Source organism: Eptatretus burgeri, chromosome 3 (genome assembly GCF_056783735.1).
Source record: "Eptatretus burgeri isolate ZD-2024b chromosome 3, Ebu_testis_v1, whole genome shotgun sequence".
NCBI lineage: Eukaryota > Metazoa > Chordata > Myxini > Myxiniformes > Myxinidae > Eptatretus > Eptatretus burgeri.
Genome location: NC_140963.1, coordinates 19,333,826 through 19,349,978, shown reverse-complemented (window position 1 = coordinate 19,349,978; position 16,153 = coordinate 19,333,826). Strand labels below are relative to the sequence as shown.

Here is a 16,153-nt window from a genome sequence, read left to right as displayed (position 1 = left end):
GTGTGTGTGTGTGTGTGTGTGTGTGTGTGTGTGTGTGTGTGTGTGCGTGTGCGCACCGTCACTCGGATAGACCGTGGACGTTGTTAAACTGGGCGTCCCGTTTGCCAGCATTAGTTGGTGGGTCGTTAAAGATCCCACGGTGCCCTTCAGTAAGAGCAGCGCAATCAGCCGTCGCCGACACCCTGCAACAAACTCCAAATTCCCGTCCCGACTTTCGAGGCCGTTACCTCGGAGGCATGGGGGCATAGCAGCGCCCCCAGCCAATGATGGAGCACCATGTGCTGCTTGCCAACCTTCGGGGACGTTGCATCAGCGGCATCGCCACGCCCCCCCCCCCCCAGCCAATGATGGAGCACCATGTGCTGCTGACGAAACAATAGGACAATGAATGCGCTGTCTCAAAGCAACCGTATTGTTCTTGCGAATCAGCCATTCATGGTTTCCCTTTCATGAAACTTTCGCAGCTATTAAATGACATGTCGTGCAGTTTACAGCAGCTCGGTTCTCCTTCGAATGATTTGCATCGAGTAGTAACATCGATAAGTTCAATGCAAAAGTTCCCGACACGGAAAACTAACATTCCTCCTGTTGAGTGTTTTTTTTTTTTTTGGACGAATCCATTTTGTAATCGGGGGTGAAACTTGGAGAGGATGGCGGTAAAAAGGGGACGATTAACATCATCCATTTACATGTCGGTGAACGGAAAAACATGAGGACTAAGTTGATCCCGGATCGTGATTTATACGAACTAATTAATTAATGTTGAAAAGGGAATTTGTTGAAAACTTCTAAATCGGAGCCACCCCGGGGGAGTGTGCGAGCGCCGCATGGTTCGTTCCCGTTCGTGGATTTTGCCAAGTTTTGAGAAATCGGAGGGTTCGGCTCATTCTCACTCTCACTCTCTCACTCTCTCACTCTCTCACTCTCTCACTCTCTCACTCTCTCACTCTCTCACTCTCTCACTCTCTCACTCTCTCACTCTCTCACTCTCTCACTCTCTCACTCTCTCACTCTCACTCTCGCATTCACCACATCATCCACATCCACATCCACATCGATCATGGACATTTCCATTGGCAAAGTTCTCATCAGCGAAACGGTCGACCGGAGATGTAAAGAGATTTTGGAAGAAGCCGGAGTTGCAGTCGATTGCTACAACAGCATGAACAAGGAACAACTCACTGCACAAATCAAGGTAACTCTTTAAAGCAGGTAACCATAACCGATTAGACGCCGCTGATTAACAATTAATACATTTTCCTGCAGGAACTTTAAAAGTTATTGTGACGATAAGTGACAGTGCTGTTGCAACGCCGACACGTCTATAAAGTACGTACTATTACAATGTGGGCCCTTGTCGTGGGCGCTTTAATCCGTCCGGGATCGGACTCGGTGGTGTCATGGTTGGAACAGACCCTCTGAATCTTGGGGGGGAGGGAGGGTCGATGGTTCGAACCCAGACCTAGTCAAACCAACCTGACATGACGTTCAGCATTTATAAATGATCGAGCACGATCAATCAACGCTGGGAAGGCAATGGCAACCACCCCACCCCACCCCCAGGTCAGGTCAGGTCAGGTAAGGTATGGGAGCACGTGCCAGAACAGCGCGTCGCTGCGTCCACTTTCCGCCGGTACTCCAGGGGCCTCCGTCTGGCCATCCCCCAGGCAGATGCCAGGCCCATCCCCATCTCCTTGAGATGATGGTCAACCTGCTGCAACCACAAGGCACGTGAACCAGCCACCCTAAGTCCATGACCCCACCCCGACCCTGTATAACCCTGCAATGGCAACCACCCCAACCCGACCCTGTATAACCCTGCAATGGCAACCACCCCAACCCAACCCTATATAAACCTGCAATGGCAACCACCCCGACCGACCCTGTATTACCCTGCAATGGCAACCACCCTGACCGGACCCTGTATAACCCTGCAATGGCAACCACCCCAACCCAACCCTATATAACCCTGCAATGGCAACCACCCCAACCTAACCCTGTATAAACCTGCAATGGCAACCACCCCGACCCAGCCCTGTATTACCCTGCAATGGCAACCACCCCAACCTAACCCTGTATAAACCTGCAATGGCAACCACCCCAACCCGACCCTGTATAACCCTGCAATGGCAACCACCCCAACCCAACCCTATATAAACCTGCAATGGCAACCACCCCAACCCAACCCTATATAACCCTGCAATGGCAACCACCCCAACCCAACCCTATATAACCCTGCAATGGCAACCACCCCAACCTAACCCTGTATAAACCTGCAATGGCAACCACCCCGACCCAGCCCTGTATTACCCTGCAATGGCAACCACCCCAACCGACCCTGTATTACCCTGCAATGGCAACCACCCCAACCGACCCTGTATTACCCTGCAATGGCAACCACCCCAACCTAACCCTGTATAACCCTGCAATGGCAACCACCCCAACCTAACCCTGTATAAACCTGCAATGGCAACCACCCCGACCCAGCCCTGTATTACCCTGCAATGGCAACCACCCCAACCGACCCTGTATTACCCTGCAATGGCAACCACCCCAACCGACCCTGTATTACCCTGCAATGGCAACCACCCCAACCGACCCTGTATTACCCTGCAATGGCAACCACCCCAACCTAACCCTGTATAAACCTGCAATGGCAACCACCCCGACCCAGCCCTGTATTACCCTGCAATGGCAACCACCCCAACCGACCCTGTATTACCCTGCAATGGCAACCACCCCAACCGACCCTGTATTACCCTGCAATGGCAACCACCCCAACCTAACCCTGTATAAACCTGCAATGGCAACCACCCCGACCCAGCCCTGTATTACCCTGCAATGGCAACCACCCCAACCGACCCTGTATAACCCTGCAATGGCAATCACCCCAACCCAACCCTATATAACCCTGCAATGGCAACCACCCCAACCTAACCCTGTATAAACCTGCAATGGCAACCACCCCGACCCAGCCCTGTATTACCCTGCAATGGCAACCACCCCAACCGACCCTGTATTACCCTGCAATGGCAACCACTCCAACCGACCCTGTATTACCCTGCAATGGCAACCACCCCAACCTAACCCTGTATAAACCTGCAATGGCAACCACCCCGACCCAGCCCTGTATTACCCTGCAATGGCAACCACCCCAACCGACCCTGTATTACCCTGCAATGGCAACCACCCCAACCTAACCCTGTATAAACCTGCAATGGCAACCACCCCGACCCAGCCCTGTATTACCCTGCAATGGCAACCACCCCAACCGACCCTGTATTACCCTGCAATGGCAACCACCCCAACCTAACCCTGTATAAACCTGCAATGGCAACCACCCCGACCCAGCCCTGTATTACCCTGCAATGGCAACCACCCCAACCGACCCTGTATAACCCTGCAATGGCAACCACCCCAACCCAACCCTATATAACCCTGCAATGGCAACCACCCCAACCTAACCCTGTATAAACCTGCAATGGCAACCACCCCGACCCAGCCCTGTATTACCCTGCAATGGCAACCACCCCAACCGACCCTGTATTACCCTGCAATGGCAACCACCCCAACCTAACCCTGTATAAACCTGCAATGGCAATCACCCCGACCCAGCCCTGTATTACCCTGCAATGGCAACCACCCCAACCCGCCCCTGTATCACCCTGCAATGGCAACCACCCCGACCCAACCCTGCCAAGAAACTACTTCGGCAGCACCTTCACTCTGTAAAGTGACATCGAAATGAAATCTCTGCAGCCGGTACCGATGGTATTTAATGTTTGATTTCTTGCTGTTGTTGGATCATTGCTTAATGTTGGGGGTGGGGTCACACCAAACGTGACGTCAACCCAATGACACGTCACGTGAGGCAACCGACGTCACTTCAAATGCTCCCAAACTCTATGGTCCATATTTTTCTTTTCCCATCACCGTTTTTGTGGATATTTTCAGGAAAGCGATGCTGATGATCATCTTCGTCACGGAGTAATGTTTAATGAATCGGTTTTGATGGAATCCATTGATTTAAAGATGGGCCGAGGCCCGTGGCCATCACCTCCGCCCATCGCATTAATTAAATCATCATTGAGACCCACAAGCAATATCCTCTCCTCTGGACTCTGGTGATGGTAACGAGAAAGAGCAACCTCAGGGCCCGTTCACATGGCTCAGCTTCCAGGAAATTCTGACATTTTTACACCAATTCGCTGGCATGCTTTGACATGAATGGAGGCGAAAACCATTGCCGGCATTTTTAGTGTTTAAATGGCGAGACATTGCAAACCTCACCATGACTTGTTTTGGGTGTTGCTTGTGTAGCTTTATCGTATTACTTCATTGATGTGCTCACATTGTATTAGTAGGCTACGTACGTTATAGACATGCCCCATTGTAATATTTATAGTATGTACTTTATAGACGTGCTCACATTGTAATATTTATAGTATGTACTTTATCGATGTGCTCACATTGTAATAGTATGTACTTAATAGACATGCTCACATTGTAATAGTATGTACTTTATAGACATGCTCACATTGTAATAGTATGTACTTTATAGACATGCTCACATTGTAATAGTATGTACTTTATACACGTGCTCACATTGTAATAGTATGTACTTTATAGACGTGCTCACATTGTAATAGTATGTACTTTATAGACATGCTCACATTGTAATAGTATGCACTTTATAGACATGCTCACATTGTAATACAGGGTGCCCCACAGAAAACCAGGAAATTTGGTGTAGTTTATTTAAAACAAAAGAAAAGCAAACTTAGATGTAGTGTAAAACAAAGATACACTTTATTATATGTTAGTGTATTGATATGGTAAAATAGGGCAAAATAAATCTCAAAATCTCAAATTTCCTGGTTTTCTGTGGGGCACCCTGCAGTATGTACTTTATAGACATGCTCACATTGTAATAGTATGTACTTTATAGACATGCTCACATTGTAATAGTATGTACTTCATCAACATGCTCACATTGAAATAGTATGTACTTTATAGACGTGCTCACATTGTAATAGTATGTACTTTATAGAAATGCTCACATTGTAATAGTATGTACTTTATAGATGTGGTCACATTGTAATTGTACATACTTTATAGACATGCTCACATTGACAAAGTACGTACTTTATGGACATGCTCACATTGTAATAGGATGTACTTTATGGACATGCTCACATTGTAATAGGATGTACTTTATAGACGTGCTGACATTGTTATACAGGGTGCCCCACATAAGACCAGGAAATTTGGTCCAGTTTATTTAAAACAAAACAAAAGCAGACTTAGATGTAGTGTAAAACAAAGATACACTTTATTATATGTTAGTGCATTGATATGGTAAAATAGGGCAAAATAAATCTCAAAATCTCTAATTTCCTGGTTTTCTGAAGGGCACCTTGTAATATGTACTTTATAGACATGCTCACATTGAAATAGTATGCACTTTATAGACATGCTCACATTGAAATAGTACGTACTTTATAGACGTGCTGACATTGTAATGGTATGTACTTTATCGACATGCTCTCGTTGTATTAGTATGTACTTTAAAGACATGCTCACATTGTAATAGTATGTACTTTATAGACATGCTTACATTGTAATAGTATGTACTTTAAAGACATGCTCACATTGTAATAGTATGTACTTTATAGACATGCTTACATTGTAATAGTATGTACTTTATAGACATGCTCACATTGTAATAGTATGCACTTTATAGACATGCTCACATTGTAATAGTATGTACTTTATAGACATGCTCACATTGTAATAGTATGTACTTTATAGACATGCTCACATTGTAATACAGGGTGCCCCACAGAAACCAGGAAATTTAGTGCAGTTTATTTAAAACAAAACAAAAGCAAACTTAGATGTAGTGTAAAACAAAGATACACTTTATTAAATGGTAAAATAAATCTAAAAATCTCAAATTTCCTGGTTTTCTGCCGGGCACCCTGTAGTATGTACTTTATAGACATGCTCACATTGTAATGGTATGTACTTTATAGACATGCTCACATTGTAATTGTATGTACTTTATTGACATGCTCACATTGAAATAGTATGTACTTTATAGATGTGCTCACATTGTAATAGTATGTCCTTTATAGACATGCTCACATTGTAATAGTATGTACTTTATAGACGTGCTGACATTGTAATGCAGGGTGCCCAACATAAAACCAGGAACTTTGGTACAGTTTATTTAAAACAAAACAAAGATACACTTTATTATATGTGAGTGCATTGATATGGAAAAATACGGCAAAATAAATCTCCAAATCTCAAATTTCCGGTTTTCTGTGGGGCACCCTGGAGTATGTACTTTATAGACATGCTCACATTGTAATAGTATGCACTTTATCGACATGCTCACATTGTAATAGTATGTACTTTATAGTCATACTCACATTGAAATAGTATGCACTTTATAGACATGCTCACATTGTAATAGTATTTACTTCAAAGACATGCTCACATTGTAATCGTATGTACTTTATAGTCATGCTCACATTGAAATAGTATGCACTTTATAGACATGCTCACATTGTAATAGTATGCAATTTATAGACATGCTCACATTGTAATAGTATGCACTTTCTAGTCATGCTCTCATTGTAATAGTATGTACTTTATAGACATGCTCACATTGTAATACAGGGTGCCCCACAGAAAACCAGGAAATTTGGTGCAGTTTATTTAAAACAAAACAAAAGCAAACTTCGATGCAGTGTAAAACAAAGATACACTTTATTATATGGTAAAATAAATCTAATAATCTCAAATTTCCTGGTTTTCTGCTGGGCACCCTGTAGTATGTACTTTATAGACATGCTCACATTGTAATGGTATGTACTTTATAGACATGCTCACATTGTAATTGTATGTACTTCATAGACGTGCTCACATTGAAATAGTATGTACTTTATAGACCTGCTGACATTGTAATACAGGGTGCCCCACATCAGACCAAGAAATTTGGTACAGTTTATTTAAAACAAAAGAAAAGCAAACTTAGATGTAGTGTAAAACAAAGATACACTTTATTATATGTTAGTGCATTGATATGGTAAAATAGGGCAAAATAAATCTCAAAATCTCAAATTTCCTGGTTTTCTGTGGGGCACCCTGCAGTATGTACTTTATCGATGTGCTCACATTGTAATAGTATGTACTTTATAGACATGCTCACATTGTAATAGTATGCACTTTATAGACATGCTCACATTGAAATAGTACGTACTTTTCGACGTGCTGACATTGTAATGGTATGTACTTCATCGACATGCTCTCGTTGCAATAGTATTGTTGTGGTTACCAAATTCGCAAACCACCATTCAGGTCCCTTAGGTGAGATATCTCGGTAAGTATATGTGTAGTTAGGCCCAAACCCGTTGTCTAGTGGGAATACATGTCATTTATGCGTGCTGCGACTCTTCAGGATAGCCGTTTTTCCTTTACTATCTTTATTTTGGACCAACCGCCATTGTTACCACCACCAACCACAACATCAACCACCCACCGCGGCGCCGCTTCACGTCACACCTCGCAACCGTCGCATCGCCACCGTTCTTGCGCCGCTTGTGGGTACCGGTGTTGGACTCGTGCAGGGCGCGCGCCGAACAGCGTGTACAAAACCACGGATTTTCCGCTCCAAAAACGGATCAAAAACGACACACGCCCACTTTTGTTCCGTCCAATCGGTGAGCGAGGGGCGATTTGGCCCCGCCTCCAGGGCGTTGGAGGGCGGTCGCTATATGCAAATTCATGGATCAAAATGCATTCACGCCCACTTTTTCTCGGGCCAATGGGGAGCGAGGTGAAAGGTCGAAGGCAGGGGGTCAAAGATGAGAGAGCGAAGCCACGGGGCTCATATAAGCGACCGCGTTCGTCAGTCCAGTGAGTTAAGACTTCGCAGTCGGTGGAGTTGGGAAGAAGAAGCAAGAAGGAGTTGGTCGTCGTCGTCGTCGTGTGCGTTGGAGTCGGAGCGAAGAGGACGGAGCTGTGGAGAGGCGGCGAGGGCAGACGAGGGGGTGCTCGCGTCGTGCCGGGAGCTGCACACCAGGGAGGCCGACGGCGCGACCTGGCCGAGGTGGAGACGCTCGTCGCGTGACTCGAGGCAGAGTAAAAATCCTCCTTACCCCGAGCATCAGCAACCCCCTCCTGTTTCCCCCCACGCTGAGATAGTGCGACCAAGGGGGCCCCTTTCCCACCCCCTACCAGACACTGCCCGCGAGGCCCGCGAAGTTGAGGCACCATCGCCGCTCCGCGTCTCATCACCAGACGGGTAGGCCCGACCCGGTCTCGGCCTCAGGCCCGCCTCATCCTTGAGGGTGTTCTTTTTCTTGGTTTTGGGTATGTGTTGTCGGCGCCGTCTGTGAAGTAAAATTGTATAAGTGTTGCCGTGTGCTCGCGTAGTCGGTATTAGCTCTGCATTGTGTTTCTTTTCCTTCTATGTGCTTTTGGTGGAATTGCATTGTGTTTCTTTTCCTTTTCTATGTGCTTTTGGTGGAATTGAATATGTGTGCTTTCCGTTCATCGCAAATAAATGGGCTTTGTGTTGAACTGTTTCCCGCTTCGCTTCGTCATTTCTTTCATTGAATCCTCATCTTGCTTCACGTAAAGGGTTGGTAGTGGGCTGAATACGCCCGATAATTAATCGAACCGTCGAGGCCGACGATAACACCGCTCGGTTATCCCGATAGTACGGAACGGGTCGCTTAAGTGGCCCGTGTCCGAAGTCGACCTGCGGCAAGGTGCGATCGCCCGGTCTACCCTCCGTGTGGGTACTTAGGAAGGTCGAATTTGGCGAGCAACCCTATCCCACGCGGGGGCTGATTGGCTCGATCGCGGTGAGACCGAAAGGTCCACCCGTGACTGGTTCCCGGCGTTAGTCCGAGAGGGTCACGACTGGATTGTCCGTCCGGTGGGCGACGTGCCGCGATTCGAGTTACGTGGCCGTCAGCACGCCGGCGGGCGCGAATCCGTAACAGTATGTACTTTTTCGACATGCTCACATTGTAATAGTATGTACTTTTATCGACATGTTCACATTTTAAGAGTATGTACTTTATAGACATGCTCACATTGTAATAGTACAGTATGTACTTTTTCGACATGCTCACATTGTAATAGTATGTACTTTATGGACATGCTCACATTGTAATAGTATGTACTTTATGGACATGCTCACATTGTAATTGTATATACTTTATAGACGTGCTGACATTGTAATACAGGGTGCTCCACAGGAAACCAGGAAGTTTGGTACAGTTTATTTAAAACAAAACAAAAGCAAACTTCGATGGAGTGTAAAACAAAGATACACTTTCTTACCTTCGCAAACTTTGTTGCGAAGTTTGTTTTGATCGCTGTGTATTTATTTATTTATTTGTGAATATGTGTGTTTGTTTGTTTGTTTGTTATTCACATAACTCCAAAAGTATTGAACTGATTCGCAGCAAATTTGGTGGGATGATTGGTTATTATCCGAGGACCATTTGATTATATTTTGGGAGCGATTTGGTCAAAGGTCAAGGTCAAGGTCATGAAAAGGTCAAAATCGTCTTTTTACCATAGCACGGTCAATTTGTTTCCAATTTGCATGCAACTAATGCCAAAATGTTCAGAATTCAATGCCCCATCTTGTGATATGTGACATGACACAATGACGTAATAACCCTTATTAGCGGTTGGGAGTCAAAAGTCAGGGGGGTCACGACATTGTAAAATGTGCGGTTTTAGTCATAACACGGTCAATTCATATCCGATTTGAATGAAACCAACACCAAAATGTTGACTGTTCTGTTCCCCACACTCAAATACCAATTACAAAATTAAGAGTACAAAGGTTAAGGTCGAGGTCATGAAAAGGTCAAAATCGTCATTTTTGTACAATGAATGTTTGTTTGTTCACAATAAATAACTTATTTAGAAAAACAAACTCATGTGTGCTAAATTCCCCTAAAATGCCAGAAAATAATATCTTATAATGTGACCAGTTGTCTTCAGATTGACTTGACACCGACACCCAAAAAGGTCAGGGAGTTCATACAGAAATTGTACAATGTACGTGAATCAGTGTCAAACAGCAGGAAATTTAATGTTTTTAAGCCATCATAACACATATCAGATGGCAGATGTGGTATGGGATTAAATACCCTCACAATCAAAGGTTTCTGGGGGGGGGGCAAAATGTATCGTTGGCGAAGATATGCGCTCCACTGAGTGCCCGTTCTACTTATACGTTAGTGTATTGATTTGGTAAAATACGGTAAAATAAATTTCAAAATCTCAAATTTTCTGGTTTTCTGTGGGGCACCCTGTCGTATGTACTTTATAGACATGCTCACATTGTAATAGTATGTACTTTATAGACATGGTCACATTGTAATAGTATTACTTTATAGACATGCTCACATTGAAATAGTATGTACTTTATAGACATGCTCTCATTGTAATAGTATGTACTTTATTGACATGCTCTCATTGTAATAGTATGTACTTTACTGACATTGTAATATGGGGTACCCCACATAAGACCAGGAAATTTGGGACAGTTTATTTAAAACAAAATAAAAGCAAACTTCGATGTAGTGTAAAACAAAGATACACTTTATTATATGTTGGTGCATTGATATGGTAAAATAGGGCAAAATAAATCTCAAAATCTCAAATTTCCTGGTTTTCTGTGGGGCACCCTGTAGTATGTACTTTATAGACATGCTCACATTGAAATAGTATGCACTTTATAGACATGCTCACATTGAAATAGTACGTACTTATAGACGTGCTGACATTGTAATCGTATGTACTTTATCGACATGCTCTCGTTGTAATAGTATGTACTTCAGAGACATGCTCTCATTGCAATAGTATGCACTTTATAAACATGCTCACATTGTAATAGTATGTACTTTATAGACGTGCTGACATTGTAATACAGGGTGCCCCACATATAACCAGGAAATTTGGTACAGTTTATTTCAAACAAAACAAAAGCAAACTTAGATGTAGTGGAAAACAAAGATACACTTTATTATATGTGAGTGCATTGATATGGTAAAATAGGGCAAAATTAATCTCAAAATCTCTAATTTCCTGGTTTTCTGAAGGGCACCTTGTAGTATGTACTTTATAGACATGCTCACATTAAAATAGTGCGTACTTTATTGACATGCTCACATTGAAAGAGTATGCACTTTATAGACATGCTCACATTGTAATAGTATGTACTTTATAGTCATGCTCACATTGAAATAGTATGTACTTTATAGACATGCTCACATTGTAATAGTATGCACTTTATAGACATACTCACATTGTAATAGTATGTACTTTATAGACATGCTCACATTGAAATAGTACTTACTTTATTGACATGTTCACATTGAAATAGTTTGCACTTTATCGACATGCTCTCATTGTAATAGTATGTACTTTATAGACATGCTCACATTGAAATAGTACGTACTTAAAAGACATGCTCACATTGTAATAGTATGTACTTTATAGTCATGCTCACATTGAAATAGTATGTACTTTATAGACATGCTCACATTGAAATGGTATGTACTTTATAGACATGCTGACATTAATAGTATGTACTTTATAGACGTGCTGGCATTGTAATACAGGGTGCCCCACATAAGACCAGGAAATTTGGTACAGTTTATCTTAAACAAAACAAAAGCAGACTAAGATGTAGTGTAAAACAAAGATACACTTTATTCCATGAAAGTGTATTGATATGGTAAAATAGGGCAAAATTAATCTCAAAATCTCTAATTTCTTGGTTTTCTGAAGGGCACCTTGTAGTATGTACTTTATAGACATGCTCACATTAAAATAGTGCGTACTTTATTGACATGCTCACATTGTAATCGTATGTACTTTATAGTCATGCTCACATTGAAATAGTATGCACTTTATAGACATGCTCACATTGTAATAGTATGTACTTTATAGTCATACTCACATTGAAATAGTATGCACTTTATAGACATGCTCACATTGTAATAGTATGTACTTTATAGACGTGCTGACTTGTAATACAGGGTGCCCCACATAAAACCAGGAAATTTGGTACAGTTTATTTAAAACAAAACAAAAGCAGACTTGTATGTAGTGTAAAACAAAGATACACTTCATCATATGTAAGTGTGTTGATATGGTAAAATACGGCAAAATAAATCTCAAAATATCAAATTTCCTGGTTTTCTGTGGGGCACCCTGTTGTATGTACTTTATAGACATGCTCATATTGAAATAGCATGCACTTTATTGACATGCTCACATTGTAATAGTATGTACTTAAAAGACATGCTCACATTGAAATAGTATGCACTTTATAGACATGCTCACATTGAAATAGTACGTACTTTATAGACATGCTCACATTGAAATAGTACGTACTTTATAGACATGCTCACATTGAAATAGTATGCACTTTATAGACATGCTCACATTGTAATAGTATGTACTTTATAGACATGCTCACATTGAAATAGTACTTACTTTATTGACATGTTCACATTGAAATAGTTTGCACTTTATAGACATGCTCTGATTGTAATAGTGTGCACTTTATAGACATGCTCACATTGAAATAGTTTGCACTTTATAGACATGCTCTGATTGTAATAGTGTGCACTTTATAGACATGCTCACATTGAAATAGTATGCACTTTATAGACATGCTCACATTGTAATAGTATGTACTTTATAGACATGCTCACATTGTAATAGTATGTACTTTATAGACATGCTCACATTGAAATAGTACGTACTTTATAGACATGCTCACATTGAAATAGTTTGCACTTTATCGACATGCTCTCATTGTAGTAGTATGTACTTTATAGACATGCTCACATTGAAATAGTACGTACTTTATAGACATGCTCACATTGTAATAGTCTGCACTTTCTAGACATGCTCACATTGAAATAGTATGTACTTTATTGACATGCTCTCATTGTAATAGTATGTACTTTATTGACATGCTCACATTGTAATCGTATGTACGTTATAGACATGCTCTCATTGTAATAGTATGTACTTTATTGACATGCTCACATTGTAATCGTACGTACGTTATAGACATGCTCTCATTGTAATAGTATGTACTTTGGAGACATGCTCTCATTGTAATAGTATGCACTTTATAGACATGCTCACATTGTAATCGTATGTACTTTCTAGACATGCTCACATTGAAATAGTACGTACTTTATAGACATGCTCACATTGTAATAGTATGCACTTTATAGACATGCTCACATTGTAATAGTATGTACTTTATAGACATGCTCACATTGTAATAGTATGTACTTTATAGACATGCTGACATTGTAATAGTTCGTACTTTATAGACATGCTCACATTGTAATAGTATGTACTTTTCGACGTGCTCACATTGTAATAGAACGTACTTTATAGACATGCTCACATTGAAATAGTACTTACTTTATTGACATGTTCACATTGAAATAGTTTGCACTTTATCGACATGCTCTCATTGTAATCGTATGTACTTTATAGACATGCTCACATTGAAATAGTATGTACTTTATAGACATGCTCACATTGTAATAGTATGTACTTTATAGACATGCTCACATTGAAATAGTACGTACTTTATAGACATGCTCACATTGTAATAGTCTGCACTTTCTCGACATGCTCACATTGAAATAGTATGTACTTTATTGACATGCTCTCATTGTAATAGTATGTACTTTATAAACATGCTCTCATTGTAATAGTATGTACTGTATTGACATGCTCACATTGTAATCGTACGTACGTTATAGACATGCTCTCATTGTAATAGTATGTACTTTGGAGACATGCTCTCATTGTAATAGTATGCACTTTATAGACATGCTCACATTGTAATAGTATGCACTTTATAGACATGCTCACATTGTAATAGTATGTACTTTATAGACATGCTCACATTGAAATAGTACTTACTTTATTGACATGCTCACATTGAAATAGTATGCACTTTATCGACATGCTCTCATTGTAAGGCCAAAAAAAAAAAAATGTTGCATTGGCGTAACCCGCCCGACCCTAAAAATTCCGCCGACCCTACGTTTTTTTTTTTGTTTTTTTGCTATCGAAAAATTTTGCCGAAACTATTTTATTGCTATTTTTGTTGTTTTGCTATCGTTTTCAAGTATCTTGTTGATTGCGATCGCGATCGCAAAAACCCGGAAGTGTTTCGGACAGAACCCGCCGACAAAAAGGGTGGTACTCGAGCCGGGGGAGATTTTGGGAGGGATTTATTAGTAAAAAAAAAAAAAAAAAAAAAGATCCCGACCGACCTACCCTATTTTTCAGTGACCCGTTACGCCAATGCAACATTTTTTTTTTTTTGGCCTAATCGTATGTACTTTCTAGACATGCTCACATTGAAATAGTACGTACTTTATAGACATGCTCACATTGTAATAGTATGCACTTTATAGACATGCTCACATTGTAATAGTATGTACTTTATAGACATGCTGACATTGTAATAGTTCGTACTTTATAGACATGCTAACATTGTAATAGTATGTACTTTTCGACGTGCTCACATTGTAATAGTATGTACTTTATAGACATGCTCACATTGTAATTGTACGTAGTTTATAGATGTGGTCACATTGTATTCCATCAATCCATCCATTGGGACCATACTCTGTACAGACCGTTGGTGCTGCCTAAGCAGTCTCCTTGGCTATTGGGTACAATCCTGGACGGGTCGCCACTCCGACACAGGATACCAGCAAGCTGGTACTCATTTTGCCAACCTCGTAAGGATGACAGGCAGAGTCAACCCCACCTCGTATTAATTCAACAGAAAAGGGGGATTTGAACTCAGGAACCTAGGATCCCAAGCCCACCACCCTAACCATTATGCCAACACCAGGTATATACATTGCAATAGTGCGTACTTTATCGATGTGCTCACAAGCGGTCAACCAATATATTGGCCTGGCTGATATACAGTGGAACCCGCTTAATAGAATCACTTTGGGCCGGACAAATTTGATTCTAATAAGCGGGTGATTCTAATATCCGAGTTCACCAGAGTTGTGGAGTATCAAGCGGATCAAATGTCGAGTACACATACGGAGACAAATACTCAGCATTTAGTTTGATTTATATGACACACTTGCTCAAAACAATGTAACTTACTACTGAAAATAAAACAATTACACGTACAGTACATATGTACTTTTCAAAGCAAAACAACATAGGTTTGTCGATGAGCCTACTCTGTAATGAAAAAATTGTCAATTGTTGCCTGCTTTAACGAGTCTGTGGCAATGGCGGTGACCTCCTTGTCAAGTTTGCGCAGGAAGGCCATGTCACTGAACCCATGTGATAGCAAACCAAGCCTGATCGTCTTAGCTGCAGACATCATTTCCTTGATGGTCGGGACAGAGATCTCCTCTTCCTCCTCTTCCTCCACTTTAGTGTCGGCGTCATAGTCTGCGTCAGTAGCAATTCCCATTTCGCGTTGGACTGCCGAAACGATGGTTTCGTCTGTGACATCATCGTCTGTGGTTTGGAGAGTGGCGTCCATGTTGACGAAGTCCTGCCATTGGTCGGGATCCATTTGAAGAGGGTTGGCTAACTCGTCGTCGTCATTGCTCTCGACCCTTTCACCTTCGCTTGCCGCTCCGATGAAAATTCCTCCTTTGCGCCAGCAGTTCACTATGCCGGTAGTCTTCACATCATTCCATGCTGCGTCCGTAAACAGCATAGCGTTGAGGATCGTTATCTTTTTCGCCAAGTCACTCGCTGTCATTGCTCCATCCTCGTCAATCTCAGTGAGCACTTTTCGAAGCATGGCACGGCGGTAATGAGCTTTGAATGAACTGATAATTCCCTGATCTAACGGTTGAAGAACAGAGGTTGTGTTCGGCGGGAGAAATGCCACAGTAATGTTCGACAGTTGAAGTGATTGGGGATGTGCCGGACAGTTGTCGATGAGAAGCAACGCTTTCTGGTCATGACGCCGAAGCTCGCGATTCCACTCATCGAGCCATTCAGTGAAGAGGAAACCTGTCATCCATGCGGAGGAATTGGCTCTGTAGCGAACTGGAATTGTTTTGAGGCCTTTGAA

At 41.9% G+C, this 16,153-nt stretch overlaps 1 protein-coding gene across 1 annotated transcript in view; it reads left to right on the top strand.

Moving 5' to 3' along the window:
* The first annotated feature begins 914 nt into the window (after nucleotides 1-914).
* PHGDH (phosphoglycerate dehydrogenase) overlaps nucleotides 915-16,153 on the top strand; it is a 155,159-nt gene continuing 139,920 nt past the window's right edge. Inside the window, exon 1 of the mRNA XM_085871981.1 lies at nucleotides 915-1,195. Coding sequence (XP_085728107.1) covers nucleotides 1,061-1,195 — 135 coding nt within the window. The 5' untranslated portion in view covers nucleotides 915-1,060. The remainder of the gene's footprint in view (nucleotides 1,196-16,153) is intronic.